Below are 26,891 nucleotides of genomic sequence, written 5' to 3' on the forward strand. Positions count from 1 at the left end.
GTTGATAGCGTCTCGTACTCATTCCCCCTCTCTTTCTCCCTTTACACGAGCATTACACAGATTTAGATTAGGGATATGTTTATGTTGACAGGAAAAGCTGGATTAGTTCATTTACAGTAGGAAAGGAGAAGAGAGGCTGTGATTTGTGCGGGGAGGGGGGCAGCTGGAGGTGGAGAGCAGCCCTGTTCGCCAGACATGAAAAAAAAGGGATAGAGAAAAAAATAAAAACACACACACACACACACACCCTCCCCCTTTACCTCTAGGCTGCCAGTGTTGATTGTCTGGGCAGACGGGTCCAGCTCTGGCCTGAGAGAGAGCGAGGGAGAGAGAGAGAGAGAGAAGAAGGAAAAAACTGTCCAGCAACTAAACAAGCAGCCATCGAGCCGACCTACCCGGTTTGATATATATAAAAAAAACAAATTTAAAGGAAAGAAAATAACACATGAAGTAGAGTAGTGTAGGAGGGGGGGGGGGGGGGGGGGTGGGGGGGGTGGACCTCAGTGAGGCACAATGAAAATGGTGTAGGGGTAGCAGATGACTGGTATTATCCTATCAACCTGCTGTTAGCTTATAGACCTCCTCCCCGTCCTCTCCCCACCCCTCCCCTCTCCTCCCCTCCATGGTGGGACGGTGTGGGCTGGAGTTCACCGCCGGCCCCCAGCTATAAAGCCCTGCTGTAAACTCCAGACAGAGAGGGCAATGGAGGTGCAGAGAGGAAACCTCAACTCCTGGATAGAGAGAGGAGGAGGGGAGGAGGGGAGGGGAGGGGAGGGGGGGGGGGGCTAAAGGAAGAGAGACTGAAAGAGAGATAGAGAACGAGGGAGACGGAGAGAAGAGTGAGAGATGAAGACAGAGAGAAAGATAGAGATAGAGAGAGTCAGAGAGTGAGAGAACGAGAGAGAGAGACCCCTACTAGAGGAGTTACCTCTACACAAGGTTTCGTTTTACTCAGCACACAGCGAATCAGCATTTTTCAGTGGACAATGGGCTCAGCAGTGCCTCCATGATTGCTTCTTTTCAAATGGTAATGGGCATCCAGGCTCCTCTGCCAGTTTTTCCTTAGGAGAGGACAAATTGCAGTTTACAAGGCACAGAGAAATACAAAAAATCTGAGCTGAATATCTTTTTTCTCCCCCCTTTTTTTAATTCGACAAACTGACATGTAAATTACCCTGTAAGTGCTCCACTCTAAGGTTCTGATCATCTCCTAATTGTCGCAGTCAATTGTAGCCAACAGTCTCTTCAATCCCGAGCGCTTTGACAACAAGCACCGGGATCAAAGACAAATCAACTCCCTTCAATTTCGGTCTGTTTATGGCGACGCCAAAGAGAGAAAGAGAAAGAGCGAGAGAGAGAGAGAGAAAAGAGAGAGAGAGGTACAGGGGCGAGGCGGTGAAGGAACAAGGAGTGACATAATGGCGACAGTAGTCGTTTGTATCACATGTTTACCAACAAACATTTGTCAAACCTTTTTTGTTGTTGTTGTGGTGGAGATGGCACTGATAGTGATGCTGGTCGCTGCTGTCGCTGGAGGGCTCCTCCTTGTGAGTGATAAAGTCTGAGCATCCAATCAACATCCCTTGTGACGGATGCAGATTCTGCTGCTTAATTTTGTATGTTGGGATGTACACATACATGCAACACAAACACGCACGCACACACACACACTCTCTCTTGGGGAAAACCCCAGTATTTGATTTACCATAAAGCATTTGGGTGAAACTTCATTCCCGATGATGACTGTTCACCACTGTGTTGTGCTTGAGGACTCAGCATGCAATGCCCATGTGTGTTTGGGGTTGTCCCTGTCTCTCACGGACACTCAGCTTTGCCCATGTGCGTTTGGGGTTGTCCCTGTCTCTCACGGACACTCAGCTTTGCCCATGTGTGTTTGGGGTTGTCCCTGTCTCTCACGGACACTCAGCGTTGGTCAAACATATGGCCCGGCTTTAAAATAGCCCGTCCGCCGCCACACTTAGAATCGCCCGCGGTCACAACCAGGCATCTTTGCCAAAATCTCACATAACACCAATGGCCACTGTTATTATGGAGGCTGTTAGGCCTGACTTCAGCCCTGGCGAGAGAGAGAGAGAGAGAGAGAGAGAGAGAGAGAGAGAGAGGGAGAGAGAGAGAGAGAGAGGGAGAAGGAAAGAGGGAGGGAGAAGGAAAGATGCAAGGCCAGCCAGTTCAGAAAAAAAAGATCTGTGTAGGTGTCCATCTGTTTGAATGTGAACTTCCCCACCTACAGTGTGCCTGCAAGATGCAGCGAGAGAGAGAGAGAGAGACAGAGAGAGAGAGAGAGAGAGAGAGAGAGAGAGAGAGAGAGAGAGAGAGAGAGAGAGAGAGACGAATGCAGGCGTTACACGGACAGAGCGCAGGATTGAGGAAGAGAAAATAAATCAAGGTTGAGTGGAGGTGTGTAAAAGGGAAGCTCGTAGCAATCTGTAGCAATCTGACTCTTTCTCACTTCAACAAGGATGGCAATTAGGAAGGTGGAAAATATCACCTTGTTTAATGAAGTAAAACTTGAAAATAAAACTATTAACATAAGTCCATACAGACAAGAAAAAAAAAATTAGTACATTACATTACCTGAAACGCACAAGGCAGTCCGTAGCCCATGAACCACTGAAGCGTTTCCCAAATTTGTACCTTTCCTTTAGCGACAGAGGTGAAACTTACTGGACGAGACGTTAATGCGAAACATGACATAACACGGATCACCTTCGCCCCCTCTCCACCCCCACCCCCACCCCGAGAGCGCCCCTCCCCTGCCGCTGCTCGGCGCTGGTCATGAGGGAGATATCATATCAGTGGCGAGGCAACCTGATCATCTTAGTTGCATACCATAGTGTCTGGGTGTAGGATTTATTATTTTAACTCGGCACATCTCACCAGCAATTCTTTTTTTTCTTCTTCTCCAGTGGTGCCATTGTGTACATTCTTTGTGTGTGTCATTCTTCATCTGTTTTTAGAATACTGAAGATTTATAATTGGAAGAGGGTGTGTGTGTGTGTGTGTGTGTGTGTGTGTGTGTGTGTGCGCGTGCGGGGTTGGCGTGAGCATAGAATAGGGGAAAGGAGTGAGAACTAGGCGAGGCCAGAGGATTCAAGTTGGTCATATTAATTATATTTTCGTGTCCTGAGAGGGTGTATCTTCACATGTAGTTGCCGACATTAAAAGAGTGATATGCAAATGTGTGTAGAGATTAGAGATAGAACAATTATTCAAATGTTTGATTAATAATTCATCTTAGCCGTCAATTATTCATTCTGGGGAGCCATAAGTCATTTTCCTTGGGTGAAAGTTTCGCTGTTTCCATCTACCTTTTCTTTGACTCGCTCGAGATGCTTGTGAAGAAACATCCGGGGTAAAGTTTTCGCCCGTGTCAAAATTAATTGCTTGTGTTTTCAGTATCCACCCCTCTGGTTCACAAAGCCTCACCATCAAAATGGTTTAAAAAGAGAGAGAGAGAGAGAGAGAGAGAGAGAGAGAGAGAGAGAGTGAGGGAAAGAGAGAGAGAGAGAGAGAGAGAGAGAGAGAGAGAATTTTTTTTTGAGTCCCAGATAGCCTCTCCCAATCTGGTACTTGTGAGCCACTGGGGAGGTGACCCCTTTACAGACACAAGAGGAGTGAGGGAGGGAGGGGAAAAAAAGGATAAATCTTCAGCAGGATGTATGATATGTCTCTTACTCTTACTTGAGCAGTGCGAATGAATAGGGTTGGCGAATAATCTGGTCATTCCTTTGCAGTGCACTTTTGGCTTTAACAAGGGGGAACAACGTAAGAAAATCAATAGCCATTTGATGTTAGAATTTGTTTCTCTGCAAATCTGCTCGACTGTGATCCTGCTTCCACTGTGTGTGTGTGAGTGCGGGTGTGTGAACTGACTAACACGTGAAGTGTGTTTGATTTGAGAAGAGCTCGACAACAACAACAACAAAAAAAAGAAAGAAAAGAAGAAGAAAAAAAAGACGGGGCCTGTGGCAATTGTGTACCAAATTCATTTTACATGTCGGAGCCTCTCTCAGATCACACTCACATACACTGGCGCCCATCGACACACACACACACACACACACACACACACACACACACACACACACACACACACACACACACACACATCCACTCCGCTGACTCTGTTCTGTAATTGTCCGTCAATCTGTCATGTTCCATGTGCCACGCCAGTGAGTATAACCGCAGTGCATAACAGCACAGTATCAGAGGTGTAGGGGCCTCCCCATCACAAAAGCTGATCCCGTAGAGAGAGACAGAGAGAGAGAGAGAGAGAGAGAGAGAGAGAGAGAGCTGTGCACTGTGTGTCAAGTGTTCACATCACATCACACAGCACAGCGCAAACACTTTCCATCAGAGCGTCCCCCTCCGCTAGTGCATATATTATCGACCTGAGCAATCTGTTCGAGCTTGTTAAATTCATGATATGTGTACGACAAGGCTTTTATTAAAATTGAAGCAGCCCCTCATGCTGTTGACTGTAATTTTATTTGGACTGCACACGTGCAGTGGCGAGTTCTTCACCCCTCCTGGCTGGCGGTGAAGATGGTGTGTATATGAAGGTGTTAATTATTCAGTCTCCTATCAGCTGCTATTTCTCCTCATTGAGTGCCGTAGTTGTGCTGTGGAACAGTCCCAATGTTAAGAAAAATAAATAGCACACGTTAAAAAAAAAAAAAAAAAAAAAAAAAACAATGTTACACCAGAAAATGGAAACATTCACTCTATTTTTTTCTATCTATCGTTCACTCACAAACACACACACACACAAACGTACACACATATGCATACATACACACACAAACACGAGAAGTCACACACTGGAGGAAACAGAGGAAAAGGCAACAGAATTATTTCTGTCCATCTGATCACTTCCTGTTTCAAATCACAGAGAGAGAGAGAGAGAGAGAGAGAGAGAGAGAGAGAGAGAGAGACACGCACACAGAGGAACACACACACACACACAGAAACACAGTCACAAAAAAGAAAAGAAAAAATCTTCCACTTCATTAGTGACCTTGGGCCCTCTGTGTGTGAGGTGAGTGGCCCTGAGTTGGAGTGTGTGTGAGTTGGATCAGTGCAGGATGTGTGTGAGTGGTGGAGTGTATAGACGTCTCACCTTGATGGGGACCTGGCGGTGGGAAACGGGCTGGCTGGCTGGCTGGCTGGCTGGCTGGGCTGCGGCTGCGGCCGCGGCTGCTGCTGCCCCTGCTCCAGCTCCCTCCAGCTCCAGCCTCAGCGCCAGCCCCAGCCGGCTGCACTCCAGAGGATGTTCTCACGGACAGGAAGTCACCCTGTCCTCTCTCCGCTCTCATTTTTTATTTAGTTTGGGGATTCCAGCCCCCTGTTTTCCCACCACCTGTGCATTCTCTCTCTTTTCTTTCTCCCTTTCTCACACACACACACACTCTCTCTCTCTCTCTCACACACACACACACACTCTCTCTCACTCCCTCCCTCTCTCTCTCTCTCTCTCGCTCTCATTCTCTCTCTCTCCCACACACACACACACACACTCTCTCTCACTCCCTCCCTCTCTCTCTCTCTCTCTCTCTCTCATTCTCTCTCTCTCTCTCTCACACACACACACACACACACACGGCCCAGATGTAAGATTTCCAGGGACCCATCACACATGTGAGCTCTTGGGTCACCGTCACTTTGCTTCAGGCCAGGGCCTGTATGAGTCCAGCAGCATTCGTCTCCATAGCACTAAGTAGGGAAAAGACACAGCTTTGTGAGCAAAAGAGACATTTAGAATACCTCAGCAACAGTCTGTCAGTCTGTTATTCTATCTGCATGTACAGTATTTACCTACTGCAGTTGTCTTGTAGTCTGATAAATATGTTTATTTTTTTTTTTTTACATTATACAATAGTAAGCTTTTGTTGTGCTACTAGAAGCTATATTGAGAGCTAACTCTGTATACAAAATATCTGACCTATTTTTTAATAATAAGATGATATAAATGTTTAAAAACATACTTAAAATACATTTAACATAGCTAGCATGTCTGCTACAATATGGTGTATTCAAATAGACACGGATCATTCTGGATATCCACATAAAGAGATTTCACTGATTGTAGTGCCAGGTGTCATGTTGGCTTAAAACAGATGTTCTAAATTATAGCTATATCATACTATGCCTGCTAAAGCCTACAAATGAAATAATGGGCATTTATGACATTAGTATGTTTGTTTGTCTTTCCAGTTGAATGTTGATCTGCATAAATGCTTATTTTTTTTTCTATAGGCTGCAGCCATCTGGCAGTGCTTGTAAACGTGATTCAAAATGGTCTCGTATGCATTGCATAGGTCAATGAACTTTTACCATATTTACTAAGCATGACATTAACAATGTGTTTTTAATGATGGGCACAATTGTCTTGTAAAAGCATATGGTAAGCGTGTATGCTTATTACATGCTCACATGTGCATCTCAACTTGTATGAGAATGCTGTCGCGTTTGACTTCCTGACCCGAACAGCCTTGCCTTGTAAAGGGCTGAAATCAACAAAGACCAGCAAATATGTGCATGTTTTTGGGAGGCAAACGGCTTCTGCTATTCTGGGTAGGTTTTTTGCAACTAAATTGAGCAGGCATGTTGCCCTCCACGTCAATCCATAGGTTGACTATGGACTAATCCCATTTCACGCCATGTATAATGTTCTGGCAAATAGCGCGAGTCTCACTCACTCGGTGTATAAGGATGAACGGACGGATAGCGGCAGCTTTGAGCTGCGGGAATTAGAGTGTCACAAACACATAAACACACACACACACACACACACACACACACGCACACACGCGCGCGCTCTCACACACGCACACACACACACACACACACAAATTGGACCTCAGTCCTTGATCGGAATGTAACGCAGGAATCGTCTGCGTATCTGCCTCCCCAAACGGATCCTAAATTCGAGCACTGAAAGCTGCCTCTCCAAATCGAGTCCACTATCTCAAACTTACTTTGTAGACATTATCCAGGCACACCAGGAGGAGAGGACGCTGCCTGTGCACCGGTTGCAGAGGTTTGATTTAAAGCATACTTACCATTAGTGAAGCCGCTCTTAACGGACTCTTATAGTCACCGGGGGTGAAAACTGAAGGGAATTAAATAGTAGCAATGAGCGAAGGCAAGCAATGACAGTCTCTTACACACAGCCTGCTACTCATCCGCAACCACAGCAAAATGCAGAGGAATCAGTTTCATGCGAAGTATATCATTCAATGTTACTCACCCTTTTATATACAGCTTTCCAAATGTGCAAACAGAATGGTTACAAGCTAATAATAATAATAACAATAATAATAATAATAATAATAAAAATAATAATAATAATAACAATAATAATGGCAGCCCTCTCTATCCTTCCCTTATCCGGAATGAGATCTGTTATGTAAAAAGTCTCTCAAGGGACTAGTTCTTCTAAGTGGTAATCTGTCTACACTCCACAGCCTGAGCCGCGTTTCTTAATTCCAGATGTTGAACACCTTTCCTCTCACTACGCTTCCGACTTCACTTGGATCTGATTGGCTTTGAACAAAGGCATCAAATAGTCCAGCCCCTTGATTGATGATTTAATTATCCATACAGTAGATTACAGCGTAGAGCCCGAGGAGAATGACTAGTTTATTTACATAACCAATCACGTCCTTTCAAAGGTGGAGCCTCTCTTTCCATCTACGTTGAGAGACGGCATGCGGTGGCTTCACTCAGAGTAAATAAATTAAACACAATAAAAAAAGAAAGAAATCAATAGAAACAAAACACCACCAACAACAGCCACGCCTACTGTTTTAGATGAAGCACTTTTTTCCCCCCAAATAAGTCGCTTATGTCTGTGGCAGTTCATACTTCGGGAGCATCTTTCATAAAGAACCATAAAGATTGAACTGACAAAGTAGCCTCCAACTTTGTAACCACACCCTTTGTGTAGAAAACGCCTACAATTAACTCATATCCAACACCTGCCAAGTCATTTTGTATACAATTAAACCCTGTGTTTACGCTTTAAAGATGACGTGCAACGTGTGTGCATGTGATTAATTCTTCCATTCCTCTTCGTATTGTCTCCATTTTATTTAACCCTCGTTGCTGGCTAAAGAGATGCATCCGATGGCTGTACTTGCATGATGCTATTGCATTCACTATGAATACGCCCATGAACATGACATGGAACAACTAAATTGGCAGCGTTCAGAGTTGAAGTTAGTGGATATTCATATAGCCTTGTTTTGGGGTCCTCTCAAGTTTCCATCGTGTAGTTTTCGAAGGCATCATTATGTCTGGATTGTTTATTCTTCTGATGTTGTTCTGAACGTCACTGTAAATATTACAATTGTTCTGTTTGCAAGGCAAACACAAAACAACTCGTTTCTGTTGAATTATATCACGGGAGAGAGAAAGAGAGAAAAATAACTTATCACGTTTCCCAGAAGATGCTCACGTTCGGCGCTCCTCAATTATCCCTCCCCGTGAAGATAGGTGGCGTGTGTTTCAGGGTCTCTCCTCTGTAATACAGAAAAGAAAAAGAAAAAAAATGTCATTAGAAGAGGCGTAACACGTCAGTCCGTCCCCAGGTTTGTTTCCTGGAGTGGCTGAAAGAGATCAGTTCTAACCTGCCCAGCAGGAATAACGGTCCTTCCTCCAACTATTTCCAAGGCTTATTATCATTTTGCAAGGATCCCGTTCTCTACAAATCGCTACTGCTCTTGTTTGTTGTGCGCCAACTGAAGTCACCAAGAAGATATAAACGTAAACAATCAGGTAGGTCATATTTGTTTTTTGCCTAGAATTTACCTTTTTTGGTCTAAGACTAGGTAAACGATCTGGATGTTAGAGTAACGGTACGCTTCTCTTAGAAAAAAAAAGCGTTTCTCCCCGGCAAAGCGTTATGCCTTAACTTTTCTGTACCTGCGCAGGTAACATAGGTGCGCTGCACTTTACAAGCGAATGCTTTCTTAAGGATATGATTCCTTTTAATATGGTGCGTTTGATTAGACTGAAATTATTTCAGATGACGAAAAACAGCGTATTTTTATGGTGTAGTGCAAGATACACAATAAAATAATTATTGCCAAACCATATCAACTTTTACTCCTAATTTTTATGTTTTTTGCTGTTCTTACTATAGTCCCTGTAGATTTGGTCTAAAATTAGGCTTTGTAGGTATTTACTGCACCGGTTACGTTTCAAAACATAGCACATATTGACAGCGGCGTACTCTGTTATGACACAAATCGGTATTTTTCAGAGTAAAAAAATCTGTAAGATTTGTACTATATTTCATTAATTTTCACAAGACCACAACTCGCATGGTTTTTGTTAGCATTCGTGTTTGTTTTTCCAGTCACGCTTCGTTTCCCATTGTAATACAATCACACAGGCTGAAGCCAAGTCAACATGATGAGATCCTCTTAAATTTACAACACTGATTCAACGCTGAAATTTATATCGTGATTAATTTTCACCCCGCGCCGAGCACAATTTACTAGACAAGAACTCGACACAGACAATATCCAGGCATGAGAAGTTCTCGGTTTGCCTATGGCTCGCTGGTATGCATTGCACAACTCTTCCGTGCGCACTGCATCCTCTGCGATTCTTGCTGTAATCCTGGAGTAAGGTTACAAAGTAAAAAAGAAAACAGTTGTTGCTAAATCAGCAAATGTAATTTGTCAAGCTGTGCAATAGAAACTGTCCTAAAATGCCCTGCGTAAAATGTAGTAGAAAAACAGTAATCACGTAAATTGACTTCTAAATCCTATGCCAGTATTTGTATAGTAACAATGACTCTAACAAACACAACTGTAACAATACAAATATATTTTAAAAACACCATCATGCTATATATAAATCTCGTAGTCTACGTAAATCTTGAAACCGTGGACTATCTGTTATGTAAATGCATGACCTGCCGGACAAACCTCACAGTTTAGGAATATTTATTTCTTACTCAAAATGATCAGTGCAAGGGGAAAACTCTTTCTCTTCAGTCACTCATAGATATATTTGCAAAGTTCCTACCATATTTAATATAAATTTCCCTGATAAAACTATAATATTAATACCTACACTTGTAATATCAATACATATGTAAAAATGCAGAACTGTCAGAATAGATAACGAGAGCAATAGTTAACTGTTTTAGTTATCACTGCAGACAAACACACAGTAGTCACGTCTGTGATACCATTACTAAAGAAATGTGTTGGTCAAATTCAGTTTAAAATATGTATAGACTCAACTGCAGGGTCATATTTAAGTTCACAGTTTTAAGACAGCCTTCCTTCCATAGGCAGACTAGGGCATTGTGGCTCACACTGAAGGTGCAATTCTGTCTCCCCCCATAGCCTCTCCCGTTGTCTTATGTCGCTTGCATTAACACCACCCTCGTCACTAGCATTAAATGACCAAGTGTATATTCAAGCAAAAATCCCTTCTCGCATGTAGCGCGTCTAAGTGAATCCATTCTAACGGTATGTAGAACACTGTAGATGTGAGCTTAACGCAATTTTTTATGTTGAAATTGGCGCCTGCTATTTAAATGGGATCTCGCAGTACCCACATTGTTGCTGTGTTTGGTTGCTAGATATTGAGCCTGCGTGCTGCTGATTCAAGGAGTCGAGTTCATGCGAACTGCCATCTGATCCAGTCTTATCAATGAAGCAGCTGATCATGGCGGATGGCCCCAGGTGTAAGAGGCGAAAACAAGCCAACCCAAGACGGAAAAACGGTAAGAAACTGTTTAAAAGTACCTCTGCAGAATAACTAAATGCGTGAACGCTGAATTAGACTGTTACCAATGAGCTTCGGGATAAGGGTTTGGCGAGGGGCTAGCGCGTCGCATGTTTTCCTCTCCTTGGGAATAAATGACTGGAAGTGGGAAATAGTGCTTAATGGATCTCTATGGCAAACTAGCGGCTCTGTTCTACAGTCATTTGGCCAGAATATGCCGATTTTATTCGCTTGGCTATTTGTGTTTTATTGGGGTCTGTATACACGGAAGTTAAATAAGTTGAGAGCAGTTGAACAGCGACTGAAAAGGCAGCAGTGTGGGAACGGGAGGAATGCTCGAAAGTTTAGTATAGCGGTACTGCCGTCTTTATTTCCCACTAGGCAGGGACCGTTATGTTGGCTGATGCGTAGATTGTTTAGACTTGTGTTCTTGTCATACCTGTGGAAAATGGTCAGCAGCTGGTTGTTAGGCTTACCATTGACTGTCACAGCTAAACTGCATGTCCTGTCTATGTAGCACATTTCTCCTAGATCACCGCTACGGTGCGAAACGCTCCGTTACTATTTTCATTCATGCCTTCTGGTAAACATTTTAATTGTATATATCTATGCGCCATTTCTAAAGCCTCGCGATAGATGTATTAGTTTGTTGTGGTAGCTCACTTGTAGATGAACGGTAGTTGTATTATACTGATCAGAGATGACCAGTAGCTTCCACTGCTGGTGTCCTAGGACAGGGTATGCCACACAAGTGTAATTGCGATAACACAATTTGTGGTCTATTTGCGTTGAGTTGTAAAAGAACAAACACACACACTGTCACACATAAATGAACTCTGTGTCGTGGTTACTAAACCACTGATGGAAACCGTTGCTATGTGAGTTTGGGACATTTTACAAAAGAGGTATAATTATTTTATAACTTATTATTATTATCTTATTATTCGCCGAACATTTTTGTGGTTGGGTTATTGATTGATTTGGGGAAATGATGAGCTTTGATGAAATGTAGTTTCATGCTTCTCTTTTGCCTAGTGTTTAGGTCAATTCTTGCAACTCTGATAAAACTATCGCTGCCCTAAGAAAGTACTCTGCTCATCTCAAATGTGTGACACTGTAGGCTACGGGTGCTTTTTGTTTGTTGAGCTAAGGGAGTGGTATTTTGGTATTTGTATGTTATAGTGTTAATTCCGTTGTTTCACGGGGATTAAGTAGACTAAAGACGCATTCATTTGTCTGTGAAATGTAGCTACCCTTTTTCCCCCATTCACGATTTGAAATGTCATAATCGTGTCCTCGTTTTATGTTTTGGCTCTATTTTTTTTATTAATGTCGCGTATTGATTTCTAAAATCAATGTTAGTAGTTGAGGGTCTTCTCTGCATACAAGTAGCTTCAAGCACGCCGTTGCTCCCTGTCCAACAAAAGGTTGCAGCAAGGCAGCCCGTGTTCACTGGGCAAAGCATGGCTTTTGAGAGGAAGAAATACAGTAAACAAGCGCTCGGATGTTTGCTGGAGATTTTTAACCCGCTATTCACAGCTGTCGCTGAAACAAGCAGTCATTCTGTTGTTGTAAACTCACTCCTCACTGAAGCTTTTTTTTTGTCTGTCGAGGGTCAGAAATCATTCAGTACAAAATGTGTTTAAATCTGACACCCATATTTACGCAATATGCCAAACACAAAGCAGAACAAAAAATAATTCTGTGACATTTCATATGTATCACTACCCCCCAAAATGGTCTAAATATAGACATTATAAATATGAGTAAAATTATATTGTAACTTGCTATTATAACTGGGACTTAAAACATGGAGTGACCCCCCCTCCTGTTACTTTGTTATTTCCCCCCCCCATGTCATACGATGCCTCCAATAGCTACCCCTTTGGGATTGCTTTGGTTTTATCTGAGCTGAGTGGGTCTTTTTTCTCCACTGGGTTCATGAAAAGATGGCTGAGAAGAGGTTGTGTCTTGGCCGATAACACTACCTAAGATGATGCTTATCGCAGTGATACTGAGATTCCTCTTGAATTGAATAAAAGTGTCCACTAACTGGATATAAATACTGAAAATCTAAAACGGGGACCGGAAAACAGGGGAGACAGTAATTTGAAAAGGTAACTGTTTCACAGAAATAAAAATGTCTATGTCAGATGCACTGCTTTTTTTTTTTGTAGATTAAGTGATTTAGTGGAAATAATTTTGTGCTGGTGTCTGAATTGTATTGTGTTGGTAAACATGTTGAGGGGACATGTGTATCGACTATATGTGTATCTACATGCATCTCTGTGTAAGTTGTTGGTAGGCTCTAGTTTATGACCTCAGTGACTAGTATAGTATTCATTATGTCGAGGTACGTTGACAGTTTGTTTGTGTGACATCTCAGGCTTCATAAATATTTCACGGCATCACTCAGTCACTGCATACCGTCACTATTATACATACTGCCTTACAGTACACATATTTGAATAATACAAAAAAAGGGTGAAAAAATACGCTGGGATAGTTTGAGTCTAAGTCACGTCTAACTGTTAAAACCAAGAATAGATTTTCCCACCTATCCATCAAACTCCTACTTATCATATCAGCCTATGCATATTTTACAAGCAGTGTAAGGACACTGATGTCGGTGTAAGACAAAATGATCCTCCATTGACAGTGTGACGACTTTTTTCCTTTTTTTTTTTTTTTTTGCCCCTGTACGTTTTGTTTATATGTGTGGCATTCAGTGATAACACAGCTGTTTGTACTGCAAAGAGATCAGAGATCTAGTCCGCCTTTTATGATGTACTTGATATGCCTTTTCCCTGGACTAGATGACCTAGGTCCCATCCTGTGCACAAGCAAAAGGTCACCGTGTGGTTCCGAGCTAAGCTTATGGCGCCTGTGTAGTTTTGTTGTAATTTTCTGGCCCTCCAGGTGTTGCAAGGCTGTTCCAGCTGTGTGTGTGTGTGTGTGTGTGGATGGATGTGAGGGGGTGGGGGTGGGGGGGGGGGGGGGGGGGTTGGCTTGGCTGTTTGTAAGTACAGCTGTTGCAGTCCTCTGCAAAGCTTGTCCTCTCAAGATTTTAAGTCAAGCAAAGCTTGAGAAAGTGTGCTTTCTATTCTGGGGTTGCTGTCTTTCTCTGTATTTTAATGATTGTGTATGAAAGAAACACAACATGGGATTTGATTCGTTTTCCCCTGTTTAGATTGTTTGAATCCAAGTGTGTGCTGTGAATGTCAGGAAACTATTCCATACTGACGTGTGTTTGTCTAGAGTGTATACCATCATTTGTCGATGCTTGGTTTGTGGGATTCGTGTGTAGTTATTTGGGAGCAACTTGACCATGATTTAATCAGCTTCTTCGTGCCCTGGGCCCTCTCTAGCAGACAGACAGTGCAGACAGCTCTTCCTACGACTACCCTCGAGTCATCTGAATTCGTACAGTTTAAGTTGATGAGCTGTGTGTGAGTGCCGTAAACTTTCAACGCTTGCCTTTTTTTTTGGGTACACATTTCTTGAAACACAAGGAAGGACCTATTCATTTTCAATCAGCACAAAGCCATTCAATAATAGATGCTCCCTCCAGAATATATTGATTACATAATTTAAGGTAGGAAAAAAAAAAGACAGCCTCTCTTTGGCTCCAAGCGTTTTATACAATGCTCACTGTTTGATTAATAAAAAGCCCTCCGCGTTCACGCTTAAGGTAGGAAGCGGATGGGGGTAGAGTGGGGTGGGGTAGGGATGGGTGGGGTGGGGTGGGGTGGGCTACTAATTCTTTTGCAGCAGCCTTGCTTTCAGCCCTAACAATGGAAGATTTCTTCCAGTCCAAACATTTTGTCCATCTCTATCACTTACTCGCTTTAAAGGTGCCCCCCCCCCCCCCACACCTCCACCTCCCTCCCATTTTTATCCCAAACCCCCTTGACCCCCCCACCACCCACCCCCCACCCCCGCCTCCCCAAAGGAAGGCAGGCAGCAGTGTTGTCCCTGTGCCTAGCGGAGGGACAGTGCAGCTTTTTGCAGTGCTGTCAGACACATGATTGTCAGTGGTAATGCGATGCATTTACATGTTTATAACGCCAGTGTTGCAGGGGTGTCCACTATACCATTCACAGTGCCATCTCTGTAAGGGCTCAATTGTCTGTGGAGGCGAAGCAGACACCTTTTCTGATGGCTTTTTCACTTGGGCAGAAATGGAAAAGGGAGGTTTTTTTTTTTCCCTCCCCTGCCGTGCATCGGTGTTTAGGAAAGGATTATTTTGTTTAAGCAAGTGAAATAATTACTGCTGATATTATGTGCCAGAAACACACAATCTCAGTCGGACAGGATGGCAGACTTGCGGAAATGCCAGTGTAGGGATTCTTGGAGCAAACAGCATTTTTGAAAATCTATTACAGGCCGTGTTGCCATTAGACGAGCGATGACATTTTTTATGATGTGAAATGGCTTTTTTATGTTGAAATTTTGCATCCATTTATTTTTGGTGTGTACAGTGGAGATGACAGCCCAGTGTGTCTACATACAATACTGGTTTGATCGCTGTCTCTCAACTGATCCGTCTATGTTGTTTCCTGGTGTGATAATATTGCCCGCTTTGGATTATTAAATGCAGGCTACAAGTTTATTTTCTGTTGGGGAACACTCACCTGTTTTAAGGCCAATTTTTTCCTTCCTTTCCAAGAGTGCATGTCCGCCTTTTTAATCAGCGGGGTATCTTCAGTCTCAGAATTCAACCTCTTCTAATATTCAAACATCTCCATTCAGTTTTTTTCATACACACATCTATTTCAACAGCAATATATGCATAACAGCATTGTTTCCCAATCAAAAGTATCAATTTAGCACAAGTACGCTATTTTGTGCGAGAGAAAAAAATAAATCTGCCATCGAGAAAAAGTGAAGGGAGTGAGAGGCAGTGACAGCACAACCAATCAGATTTCTGGCAGAGATAAGAAGCCGATATAATGACATGGCCTCAAATTAACATGAGGGGAGCAGGAAGAGAGCCTCTGGAAGAGGGAGGACTTAGTGTGCTTGAGAGCCTTGAGCGCACAGGCACTGGACTTGCAAATGTGCACAACACACTGAAAAGCCTGCTGAAATCACTCGCTCGTTGGAAAAGAAGAAAAGAGAAAAGCCCAAAGAAGCGCACGGGCCTCGTTCCAAACCCCCCCCCCCCCCCCCCCCCAAAAAAAGCAAACAAACAGAAAAAAAGCGGCCCAGTGTTCTACCTGTGCTCTGGAGAACAGACAGTGTGCTGGAGCCGTTCTGTGTTCTGCGTTCTGCGTTCTGTGTGTCGCAGGCTGCATCTCTATGGCCACACTGGAGCACTCAGTGTGCACAGATTATCTTGTAACACAACATGTCATAATGTGAAATTAATGTGCACCTCCTCTCCTTGTCACTGCTAGTTCAAAGTCCCCCTCCTCTCCTCTCCTCCCCTCCTCCTCCTCTCCTCTCCTCCTCTCCTCTCCTCCCCTCCTGTTCTTTCCCCTCTCCTTTTTCAACCGGCTTTCTTTAACCTCCCTAATTTTTTTTCCACGCAATATTTTTCCCGTAAGATATTATTCTATATATTTTTTCTATGTACATATAGAATATATATATATATTTATGTATATATATTTATGTATATATATATTTACGTGTATATATATATATACTTTTTTTTTTTTTTTTTTTTTTTGCCCTGCCTGTGAAGATATTTTCGCCTAACGGGAAGAACACACACAGAAGAGGCAGCGCTCGCTGAACCCCTGACACCACGGTCTTGGGAATGCCTTAGGTATGATTTCACTTTCGCTTACATCAATGCTGACCTGAATGCCTTTCATATCTGATCCGCCGTGTCTCTCCCAGTAAACATCCCCTGAGGGGGGAACAAAGAAGGAAGCTCTTCTTCTTCTTAATCACAATTCAGCCCCTTTCAGCGCCGGCAGGGTACATTTGCATTCACCATCAGAAAGCCCGAGATGAAAAGGGGGGAGAAAAGAAGAGCAAGAATGGAGTAAAAAAAAAAAAAGGGTGGGTGGGTGGGTGGTGAGCAAAATAACTTAGGTGTTTGTGGCTGTTTGTAAGGCCTCCCCTGGTTACAAGCCTTATATAGCTCCGGCTCTACACGGGCTTGGCCCCCTCGACAGCCAGATAGTGTTACAAGATGGCATGGCGGAGCTATTCGTGGCAACTCACTCTAACACTTAAGAAAAAAAAAAAGTGTCTGTGAGAGATCAGGTTGTACTTTTAAGAAGCCTATAATAGGTAGGAGCAGGTGTGTGCATACACAATTGTTTTTTTTTGTTTGTTCTTTTAACCTGCATGCTGGGCAGTGGGAGTTGGGGAGTCCGTATTAGCGTATATGCTATCCGTCAAATCATTTTTAGTCTGGTGACGTGTGTGTGACCACCGACTTCACAAGGGCAGCTCATAAAATATATGCATGCCACAAGTATATGTGTGAGTGATTCATATAAATATATGAAATATTATCCAGTCTTTTTTAATCATCTGCGTCTCTGAAATGCACATTGTTTCCCACAATGTGTTTTAGACACAGGCGGTATAAAAATCAGAGATGCACTTAAAAAAAAAAAAAAAAAAAGATAGAATAAATAAACACAATCATTTGGCTGGATGACTTCATCGCACCAGTTGCCTTCCGCTTCTTTCAATCTCTCTCTCTCTCTCTCTCTCTCTCTCTCTCAGATCACATATGTGAATCCGTCGTACCTCTTTAATAAAACGGGATGCTACAACTTTAAACGTATCATGTGATATGAATTCCAGGTTTTTCCCCCCCAGAACTTTTTGTTAAGAAAAAAAAGGATTATCTGCACACGTTCGTTCCCCCACCCCCCAAGCAGGCCAGGATTTAGGCAGCTTTACTTCAGCAAACACCTTTGGACACTGGGAAAAGTAGGAGTCTGTTTGCAAAAGGAGCCTTTTGTTCCGAGCGGTGCAGGGATAATGCTTTACTAGGCAGGCGTGATATTAACCCATGCCTCTATGCCAGGGAACTGGTTAACTCTTTGTGGACTTTCGCTCTCTTGCTGTCGTTCCCACTCTGCCTCTCTTTCTCTCTTCCTCTCTTTCTCTCTCTCTCTCTCTCTCTCTCTCTCTCTCTCTCTCTTTTTCTCTCTAGGGGTTTGTTTCCTTGGCCGTGTACCTTAGTGAATGATTTTTGTCTCCCTGTTGGAGTCTTGCACAACCTCTTCTCTGCCCTTCCCTCAGTGGAAAAGTTGATGAATATGCATTTTAAGAGAAAAAAAAAACAATTGCCCGGATGCTTGCATTGGATATAGTATACGACCATATGTCAGTGTATGTGGCATTGTATCACTTTGTCAAAATGGCCTATATTCAGTGTGTGCACTTCCAGAGAGCATCACGACTCAGGGACACAGGGACACAGCAGACGTGTTGTTCAGTGGCCAGTGTGTATTATCAGTGGTGTGTCTGGCTCTTCCTGGTGGCCTGTGCCCGGCGCTCGTGCCCGGCGCTCTGCGTCCGCTCCTCTCCTGACATCTGTCGCCGTGGACGACCAGAGAAAGCCACTAGGGGTGCTGACTTTCTTGCGTCATCAGTGACTAACGAAAACGCATGATTCACCGAGAGGTCTGGCTGTCCACCGCCCCTTCGGGCCTAGCACACACACACACACACACACACACACACACATACACACACACATGCACAGAGCTCTTCCGTCATCGTACTGTACCAAAAAAAAAACAAGATAGTGGGAAAAAAAACTAGCAGGAAGGGTAAAATGAAGGCGTAAAGCAGGAGGGAATCTGTTGCTGCGAATGCTCGGGCACGTCTCAGACGTTTGAAATACTGATCAAATTACAGCAGGGCTCTCCCACTGCCACCCAGGTGCTTTTAATGTACACGCCACTGCTCCGCTTTAGCTCCATCTCCAGAACACACACTCGTGTGAGCGAGTGTGTGTGTGTGTGTGTGTGTGTGTGTGTGTGTGTGTATGTATGTGTGTTCCCTCTAGGTGTGTGTGCGTGCGTATTTTCTATAAGTGTGTGTGCGCGTTTGTTTAGTGTAAGAGTATGTAGGCCGAATATGTTGGTTGTCAGTAGCCAGGGGTTGGCGTCTGTGAGGTGATTGGGCGTGAGGTGCTTGAGTGATGGAGAAGTAGTGACAGAATTAAAGGTGTTTGCGGCATGGTTCCGCCGCGGCTCACCCCCTAAGCCCCTCTGTCACTCCGGCCGCGTGCGCGTGACAGTTCATATCTATTTCCCCCTGCAAGGTGATTTATGCCTGCACACTGTCACACACACAGACACACACACACACACACACACACACACACACACACACACACACACACACTGTCACAGGCCTCCTGACCAGAGCAACTCGCGCCCCCAGCATCATGCTGCCACTGTGTTTGTTTTTCTCTTCTTCACCTCCTCTGGCTTCTTCTTCTTCTTCTTCTTCTTTCTCTTCTTCACCTCCTCTGGCTTCTTCTTCTTCTTCTTCACCTCCTCTGGCTTCTTCTTCTTCTTCTTTTTCTTCTTCACCTCCTCTGGCTTCTTCTTCTTCTTCTTCTTTTTCTTCTTCACCTCCTCTGGCTTCTTCTTCTTCTTCTTCTTCTTTTTCTTCTTCTTCTTCTTCTTCTTCTTTTTCTTCTTCACCTCCTCTGGCTTCTTCTTCTTCTTCTTCTTCTTCATCTTCTTTTTCTTCTTCTTCTTCTTCTTCTATTGTAATTGACATCCTTTATTTTCTCGGTCATTATGTTGCCTTCTTGTTCCTTCAACTCTTCTTCTTACTCCACATCTGCCTGTTCTTATTCTTATTCTCCCCCCCCCCCCCCCACCCCACCCCAAGTTTTTTTTTCCAATCTCCTGAAGAGCAAACACAGAAATTGAAACATCATTCGACTGGCAAATAATTGAATGCGTTTGGGCTTTTCACTCATCTGTGTACCTTGCAGAGCAAAGCCAGGATATTTTATGCATCCAGCAAAAAGCGAAAAAAAAAAAAGAAATCATCTTCTGAGAGACATCAGGGCTCATTTCCGTCTCCCCCTCGCTCAAATGCAAAGGAGTTTATTTCCTGCGGTGTGTCTCTCCACTCCTTGCACGCAGCCAGTTGTTTGTAAATGCCCAGCGCGCTCGGGAACTGTCGGATCCGCAAGTATCAACTTTTTTTTTTTTGCGTTTGATTTGCACGACACACTTGGTGTGAGTCTCCCTGCCGCTCGGCGACACAGGTGCCAACGCTTTTATTTCCCTTTATTCTACAGAGCAGGAGACTGTCAGGTTTGTGGTGTATAAATTTGCATTTGCGGACGATATCTGATGGTTTGATTATATATTTCTTCCACCGCGTACATCCCCTCCCCAGCACACCTCGCAGGGATGAACAGCTGAGAAGCCCCAAGTGCTATCCTGCCACATTTTGTGCTTCAGTAGAAACTGAGAAGTGGAAGAACAAAACAAAAAACACACACACCATTTCAATCCCGCATCTTTTTAAGGTGATTGGGAATGTGAGTGTTTCTACCCTCGTCTCCTGTTTGTCTTGTCATGTGTGTATTTCCCTCTTGAGTAGACACTGAGTGTGACATTTGCCACCAGATCCTCTCCCCAAAGTCAACAGTGTGTGTGTGTGTGTGTGTGTGTGTGAGTGTGTGTGTGTGTGTGAGTGTGTGTGTGAGTGTGTGCTGGGTGTTGGTGGTGAAGGGGTAGTTCTTCAAACCTGTACGTAGTTAAGACAGTTCCCCCCCCCCCCCACTTGTGCTTTTTTTCTGTCATTATCTAGCTCTCTTATGAGCTGGTCGTGTTGCTAATTGCATCTGTGTACTGAGAGATGTGTGTGCTCTCTGTGTTGGTGTGAATGTTCCAGTACACCTCCTTGCTTATTTTCACTGCATGTGCAAAGTTGTCACCTACATAAAAAGAAAAAAAAGATGGTGCTGAAAGCTATGCTCAAATTTAGTCTCTGATGTCTCTGTGCTCATTTCAGCGAGTCCACACCACAGCCACACTCACACTCACACACACACACACACACACACACACACACACACACACACACACACACACACACACACACACACACACACACACACACACACACACACACAGACACACACACACACACACACACACACAGAGACAGACAGACAGGTGCACACAGAAACACACACACACACACACACACACTTTGATGTATGTTTGATTGTCGGGTGGAAGATCACTTCTGGCAAGGTCACGGACACATGGAACAATCAATAACAGATCGTCAGATTAAGGTATCATGACATCAGGAAATCTAGGTCTCTTTCACGTGTGATTGAAGGCCTCCTGGTGCTGGTGGTCTTGTCAGGCATGTCTGCTAATTGTATATGCCAGTCACTACAACCCTATATCTTTTTCTTTCTAATGAGCTAGCTGTCATTCCCACTGTTGCTACAATTTGAAATTGCCCCTCAAGAATTTCGATGTAAATATGAATTTGTTTTTGTATTCATATTGTGGACTGAGATGCAGAGTGTGACATTTACTTTCTGCATATTACAGACTCTTTAAACACTTTCAGCATGTCAGAGATCAAATGGTCTCTTAACTAAGCATTAGCAGAGAGAGAGAGAGAGAGAGGGAGGGGGGGAGAGAGGGAAAGAGAGAGAGGAAATGGTTGAAATTGCGTTTGCCCTGTTATTCAAACATGCACTCAACCTGAGGTGAATGAGTGTCAAGGAGAAATAGACAGGGGGTGGGGGAGGAGAAAAAAAAAAAAAAAAAAGGAGAAAAAAAAAGAGACAACCTTTTCGTCTCCCCTTGCTCAGTTGTCACGTCTAGAGCAGGACACGTGTAAGGACAGAGTGTGAGCGCCAGCGCGAGCTTGTCGCGGGGCCGTGTCGGTGTGCGAAGGTAAGGCCCTGGCACTAATCGCTTCTGACTGGAGATGGAGCCCAACTGAACGGCCCTTGTCCCGCCGCTGTCAAACACAAATGTCAAACAGACACCTCCTCAGGTAGCGGGGGGATAATCACTCGGACAGCCTGTCCGCAGCCTTTCCCAGACGGGAGGACACGGAGCCCTGGCGCCTGGGAAGGCTCTCTCTCCTCTCTCTCTTTTTGTCTCTCTCTCTCTCTCTCTCTCTCTCCTCTCTCTCTCTCTCCCTCTCCCTCTCTCTCTCTCTCCCTCTCTTTTTGTCTCTCTCAGCTCCTCTACCTGCAGTGTTTAGGCCTCAGTCTCTGTACAGGCGCCCATCACTCCCCCCACAGACACACACACACACACATACACACACACACACCCACACACACACACACACACACAGACACACTCAATCACACTTTCATCCACACACGCACACACACACACACACACACACACACACACACACACACACACACACACACACACACACACACACTAATTACTGGTCCTCCCAGTCCTCCAAAGAGGGGAAGTAGTCTTCTTATCAGCTCCCACGTCTTGTTCCAACATTCCTGAGATAAACTCACTATCACTTTGTTATTCTTACTTCTTAGGGGTATTACAATTAGTGCAGCCATAAAAAAGATGGCTGCTCCTCGTAGGATACTCTCTCTTTTCCTACTCCCTAGTCTTAGATAGGGGCTGTTTGAGGACCCAACATTCACACAAACTGCCTAAAAGAGTGTGCGTCGTGCCCAAAACAGTTGTGCGTTGTGGCGAAATAACGCATGCAGACTGACAGTGGCGGCTGAAGGTGACAAGGAGCAAAGAGGCGAGAACAACTTAAAGAAACGGCGCATGGCATGATGTATGACTAGAAGCATTAGTGTGTGTGTGTGTGTGTGTGTGTGTGTGTGTGTGTGTGTGTACGTGTGTGTGTGTTGCTCAAGACGCTTAAGCATCACAGGTACTTAGCCTTGTGAATTAAGGATTAATCAAATTGCACGTCACGCTTCAGGCACCTGGATGCATGACTGCTTTGTTAAGAAACATGTAGGTGGGGAAAGTCCTCTTCAAATGACTGGCCGTTTTTATTCAAATGACAGGTACACACACACACGCACAAACACACGCACACACAGACGCACACACACACAAACGAAGACTGGCCCACCTCTTCCTCTGCTGCTCATGTTTGAGAGACAGCGTTCACTGGGATTTTTTGTACTCCAGCATCCAGAGCCTCCTTATAAACTGGCAATCACGGAATCTCTAATGTTATTATTTTTCATAATTAGTTACAGCAACACTCATCCCCTGGCTGGCGGAAAGGAGTATTCCTTAGTAATTAAAGTAATGAAATATTCATTTATGCTACCTTTTCAGCAGGCTCACAAATGAGCCAGCCACACTTAATGTCCGCATTGCCTCTGATTTTATTATAATGGCAGCCTGGCACATCTGCAATTAGTACTTCCACTGACAGTTACAATTTCAGAGGGGCGGTAAGCAGAGTCGTGTGTGTGTGTGTGTGTGTGTGTGTGTGTGTGTGTGTGTGTGTGTGTGTGTGTGTGTGTGTGTAGGGGAGGAGGGAGACTGAGGGGGCTGGCATTATTACTCCTGCAAAAGCCTCCCTGTCTCTTTAACCTTGCTGTATGTGTGGATGTGTGTGTGTGTGTGTGTGTTTGTGTGTTCATAAATGTGTGTGTGTGCGTGTACACATGTATGTGTGTGTGTGTGTGTGTGTGTGTATTTTTTTTTTCTCCCTTCCAACGCAGAGGTTACCTTTTCCCAACGGTGCAAAATCGACTTGACATAACTGTTCATCAGTTTCAGGATTCTCCCTGGAGGTATTTGCATCAAATCAACCCAGTCAAGCTTCAAGTTGAAATTGGCAGGCCAGAACCTGACAGGCTAGGGACCCGGGAGAGGGAGACAGGCAGGCAGGCAGGCAGGCAGGCAGGCAGAGCTGTGCTGAGCACCGCGCCGTGCCGCGGAGGCAGCCAACTGACAGTGTCAGGGCGGGAGGGTGAGGGCGAGACAAAGCTTCCCCCGGCCGCCGCCGCCGCCGTGGAAACGCGCGAGGGGCCCCCAGCCACCCGGGTCACTGGGGTAATAGGCGCAAAGTTAAGAGGACGGCCATGACAGTGGGCTTTTTTCCCCCCCTTCTTCTTCTTATCCTTCTTCTCATCCCCCTCTTATTGGATCTCTTTCTTCCGTCTTTTCTCTGGTCAGATCTTTGCCAATATGTGTTGTGTTGTAGGTTGTCAGGATGCTTGAGTATTAGAGCAGTTAGGACGAGAGTGTGTGTGTGTGTGTGTGTGTGTGTGTGTGTGTTGGGGGAGGTGTGTGTGTGTGTGTGTGTGTGTGTGTGTGTGTGTGTGTGTGTGTGTGTGTGTGTGTCAGCCTGTTTGTTTGAGGTATTGACAGGACAGAGCTGGTACAGTGCAAGGGATGATATAGCGCCTGATCAAAACCACTCAGCAACTGCAGCAATGGATATTGAGCGTCCGCCTTTCAGAGCAAGCACCACACACGCAAGCACACACACACACACACACACACACACTTAATACCAACCACCCATCAGCTTCTCTGTGGCTTCCAGTCTTTAACCAACAGGATTGAATGCCCCTTTAGCCCAGCACATGTAAAAACAGCGCGTTCACATCATCCAGGGTGGGGTAAATAAAACGTGAAAAGGTTACAGCTGACGTGAATGAGCCTCTGTTATTTCCAGCGCTCTGTTTGGTCTGTAATGCCACTGATAGAATCGGAGATGAGGCCGCCGCATGTGATGAAACTTTGGTGAATCTGGCTGCTCCAATTCTGTCGGTGCTGCACTACAAAGCCGTCTAAAAATTTTATTGTAAAACACCGGAATCCCCCAAGAGGGAAGTTGAGAGAGAGCACTGGAGTCTCTTATTATATATATCTTTATATATATATATATATATATATATTTATTTATTTATATATTATTCAGAAGCTGAAGGGGAGATGCTCATTAATATTTTCTATAGGCTTTGTGTCTTTCCTCCTACACCTTTTAACATGCACACACGTATTAAAAAAGTATTAGCTTGTAACAGAGCCAGACACCGCCCTGTGTCACAGCCCTGTGACACTTTCAGATCTCTCTCTCTGTCTGTCTCTCTCTCTCTCTGTCTCTGGCTCCCTCCCTCCTTCTTTACCCCTCCCTTTCTCAAAGACGCCCTCTGTCTTTCTCTCTCACTCTCTCTGCCCCTCTACCCCTCCCGTCTGCTCCCTGTCTCCCTCTCTCCCCTCTCTCTCCCTCTCTCTCCCTCTCTCCCCTCTCTCTCCCTCTCTCAGCTTTACATGTGACAGGGTAGGCCTGATGGGTTGATGCCCATTCGACAGGCGGCATTGAGGTAAAGTGGTGTGACGGCAGAGTTTTGTTAAGCCGGGAACAAAGAGATGGAGATGCCGGCCCGGTATTGTCTGAGTGCATATTGGCCTTGTCACAGTTTTTCAGGATTTAATGCTCTGTTTATTTCCACCCATCACAGCTAGGATTCAGAGAAGGTGCTCTCTTGCCTTCAAAACCATATGTACATACAAATGCTCCTGTAAATCTCTTGAGAGAATGGAATAAGACAGACTAGAAGGGGAAAAATGGTTTCATTTATTTTATTACATTATCTTCATGTTGGGTGTGACAACATATGTATTTCTCTTGTTACTTTGGGATTTCTCTAAACTACTTTTATTCCCAGATTCAGATCAGATTTTCATCTTTGCCAGAGAATAGTAGTAGATCATCCTTTTTTAAGCGAAAGTCTTAGTCCAAAAAAAAAAACCCTGAACGGTGTATCTTTTGAAGTATGAGGTAAAAGGTTTGTGTCCACTTTCTGACAAGCACAAGGACATCAACAAGTTCATTTGTGGTAGTGGTGAGGTGGGGTGGGGGTGAGGTGGGGTGAGGGGATGGGTGATGCGGTGTGGTGTGGTGTGGTGTGGTGTTGGAGGTTGGAGGGGGATGGGGTCGTCTCACTCTGCAACCTGGAGGCCTCTCTCTGTGAGACCCCCCCCCCCCCCCCCCCCCCCCCCCAGCTCTGAGGAATGCCTGTCCGGCCAGGGCGCGAGCACCATCGCAGAGAAAAGCCCTCATTTTCGAGGGCAGCCAGGTAGCGTGTTTCCCCATCAAACACTGGAGCTGGTCTCTGGCCCCTCACTATATTAATCCCACCATGCGCAGACACAGCAGTGTCCTTTCTGTCTCTCTGCTTCCCTTCTCTCGCTCTCTTTATTTTTTTGCGATGGCAGGGTCTCTCCGGATTTTTCCCCTCATATTTAGTAACAAATGCCTGCGACCTGCCTCTTTTACAGGAGGCGCCATTTTTGTTCTTTTGGGAGCTTTCCCTCGTGTCTCTGGGCTTTTTTTTTTTTTTTTTTTGCATAGCCCATAAGTGGTCTATTTCTGCTGTTCATGACACATGTAAAAAAGTGCACAGGAAGCTTCAGGGACAATGAGTGGCGTGAGAGTATTTGCGGGGGCTTATATTCTGTCTGCGTTTGGAAGGCTCTGTGGCATTAATCAAGGCCCCCGAACAAGGGGAGGAGAGAGGGGAGAGAAAAAAAAAAGGCTTTTTAAAAGTCTTGTAGGACACGGACAGAGGAGTCTTCTTCAAATCCAATGATATTTTCACGAGCCTGTAAAAATGATGAGCCTGCTCCTGTTCTGGCCATCTGTGCTTTTATTTGCCACTGGTATGCTTGAATTGTAAAAGGGGAGTTAGGAGATAGTGACTTTCATTTTGTTAAATAGTTACTTAAGGTCAAGACAGAGGGAGAGAGGGAGAGAGCCAGGGAGAGAGGGAGAGAGAGAGAGAAACATGGAGAGGGAGAGAGATGCCATTACGGTATTGCTTATTACAGATGGGCACAAAGAGATTCTACAATTTGCAGAGTGACTGATAGAGGTTAGATTCATGTAAAAGGCTTGTCTGCTGTCATTGTCTTGGCACTGTTTAGGGAGATATGGTTGGAACACAGATGCGGTTGTGGGGGGGAATGTGTTGGCAATCACTGGGTTAACAAAATTAAACAATTTGTAAACAGAGCAAATCAGGCAATCCAGTATTTTTTTTTTTTCGAGACTCCTAAACAATTACAAAATTACAGTAGATAAAAATTGTCCTCTGCCTGTATTTATGCAATCAACATAACGAAGAAACAAAACAATTTAATGTGGGAAAATCATCATTCATCTGC

At 44.5% G+C, this 26,891-nt stretch overlaps 1 protein-coding gene and 1 long non-coding RNA gene across 4 annotated transcripts in view; one reads left to right on the top strand and one right to left on the bottom strand.

Moving 5' to 3' along the window:
- Positions 1 to 5,886: 5,886 nt before the first annotated feature.
- Positions 5,887 to 7,942, bottom strand: LOC122128598. Its single transcript, XR_006151476.1, has 2 exons — positions 7,271 to 7,942; positions 5,887 to 7,132 (listed from the first exon to the last, which is right to left on the bottom strand). It is a non-coding gene; the product is annotated as an uncharacterized LOC122128598 (long non-coding RNA).
- Positions 7,943 to 8,612: 670 nt separating this feature from the next.
- Positions 8,613 to 26,891, top strand: part of zeb2b (zinc finger E-box binding homeobox 2b) — an 86,140-nt gene continuing 67,861 nt past the window's right edge. The window contains exons 1-2 of one of the 3 annotated variants that reach the window (XM_012833713.3): positions 8,613 to 8,799; positions 10,625 to 10,768. In XM_012833713.3, coding sequence (XP_012689167.2) covers positions 10,696 to 10,768 — 73 coding nt within the window. In that variant the 5' untranslated portion in view covers positions 8,613 to 8,799; positions 10,625 to 10,695. The other 2 variants (XM_012833714.3, XM_031558930.2) reach the window with 2 other exon arrangements.

The sequence above is a fragment of the Clupea harengus genome, chromosome 21 (genome assembly GCF_900700415.2).
Source record: "Clupea harengus chromosome 21, Ch_v2.0.2, whole genome shotgun sequence".
Lineage (NCBI taxonomy): Eukaryota > Metazoa > Chordata > Actinopteri > Clupeiformes > Clupeidae > Clupea > Clupea harengus.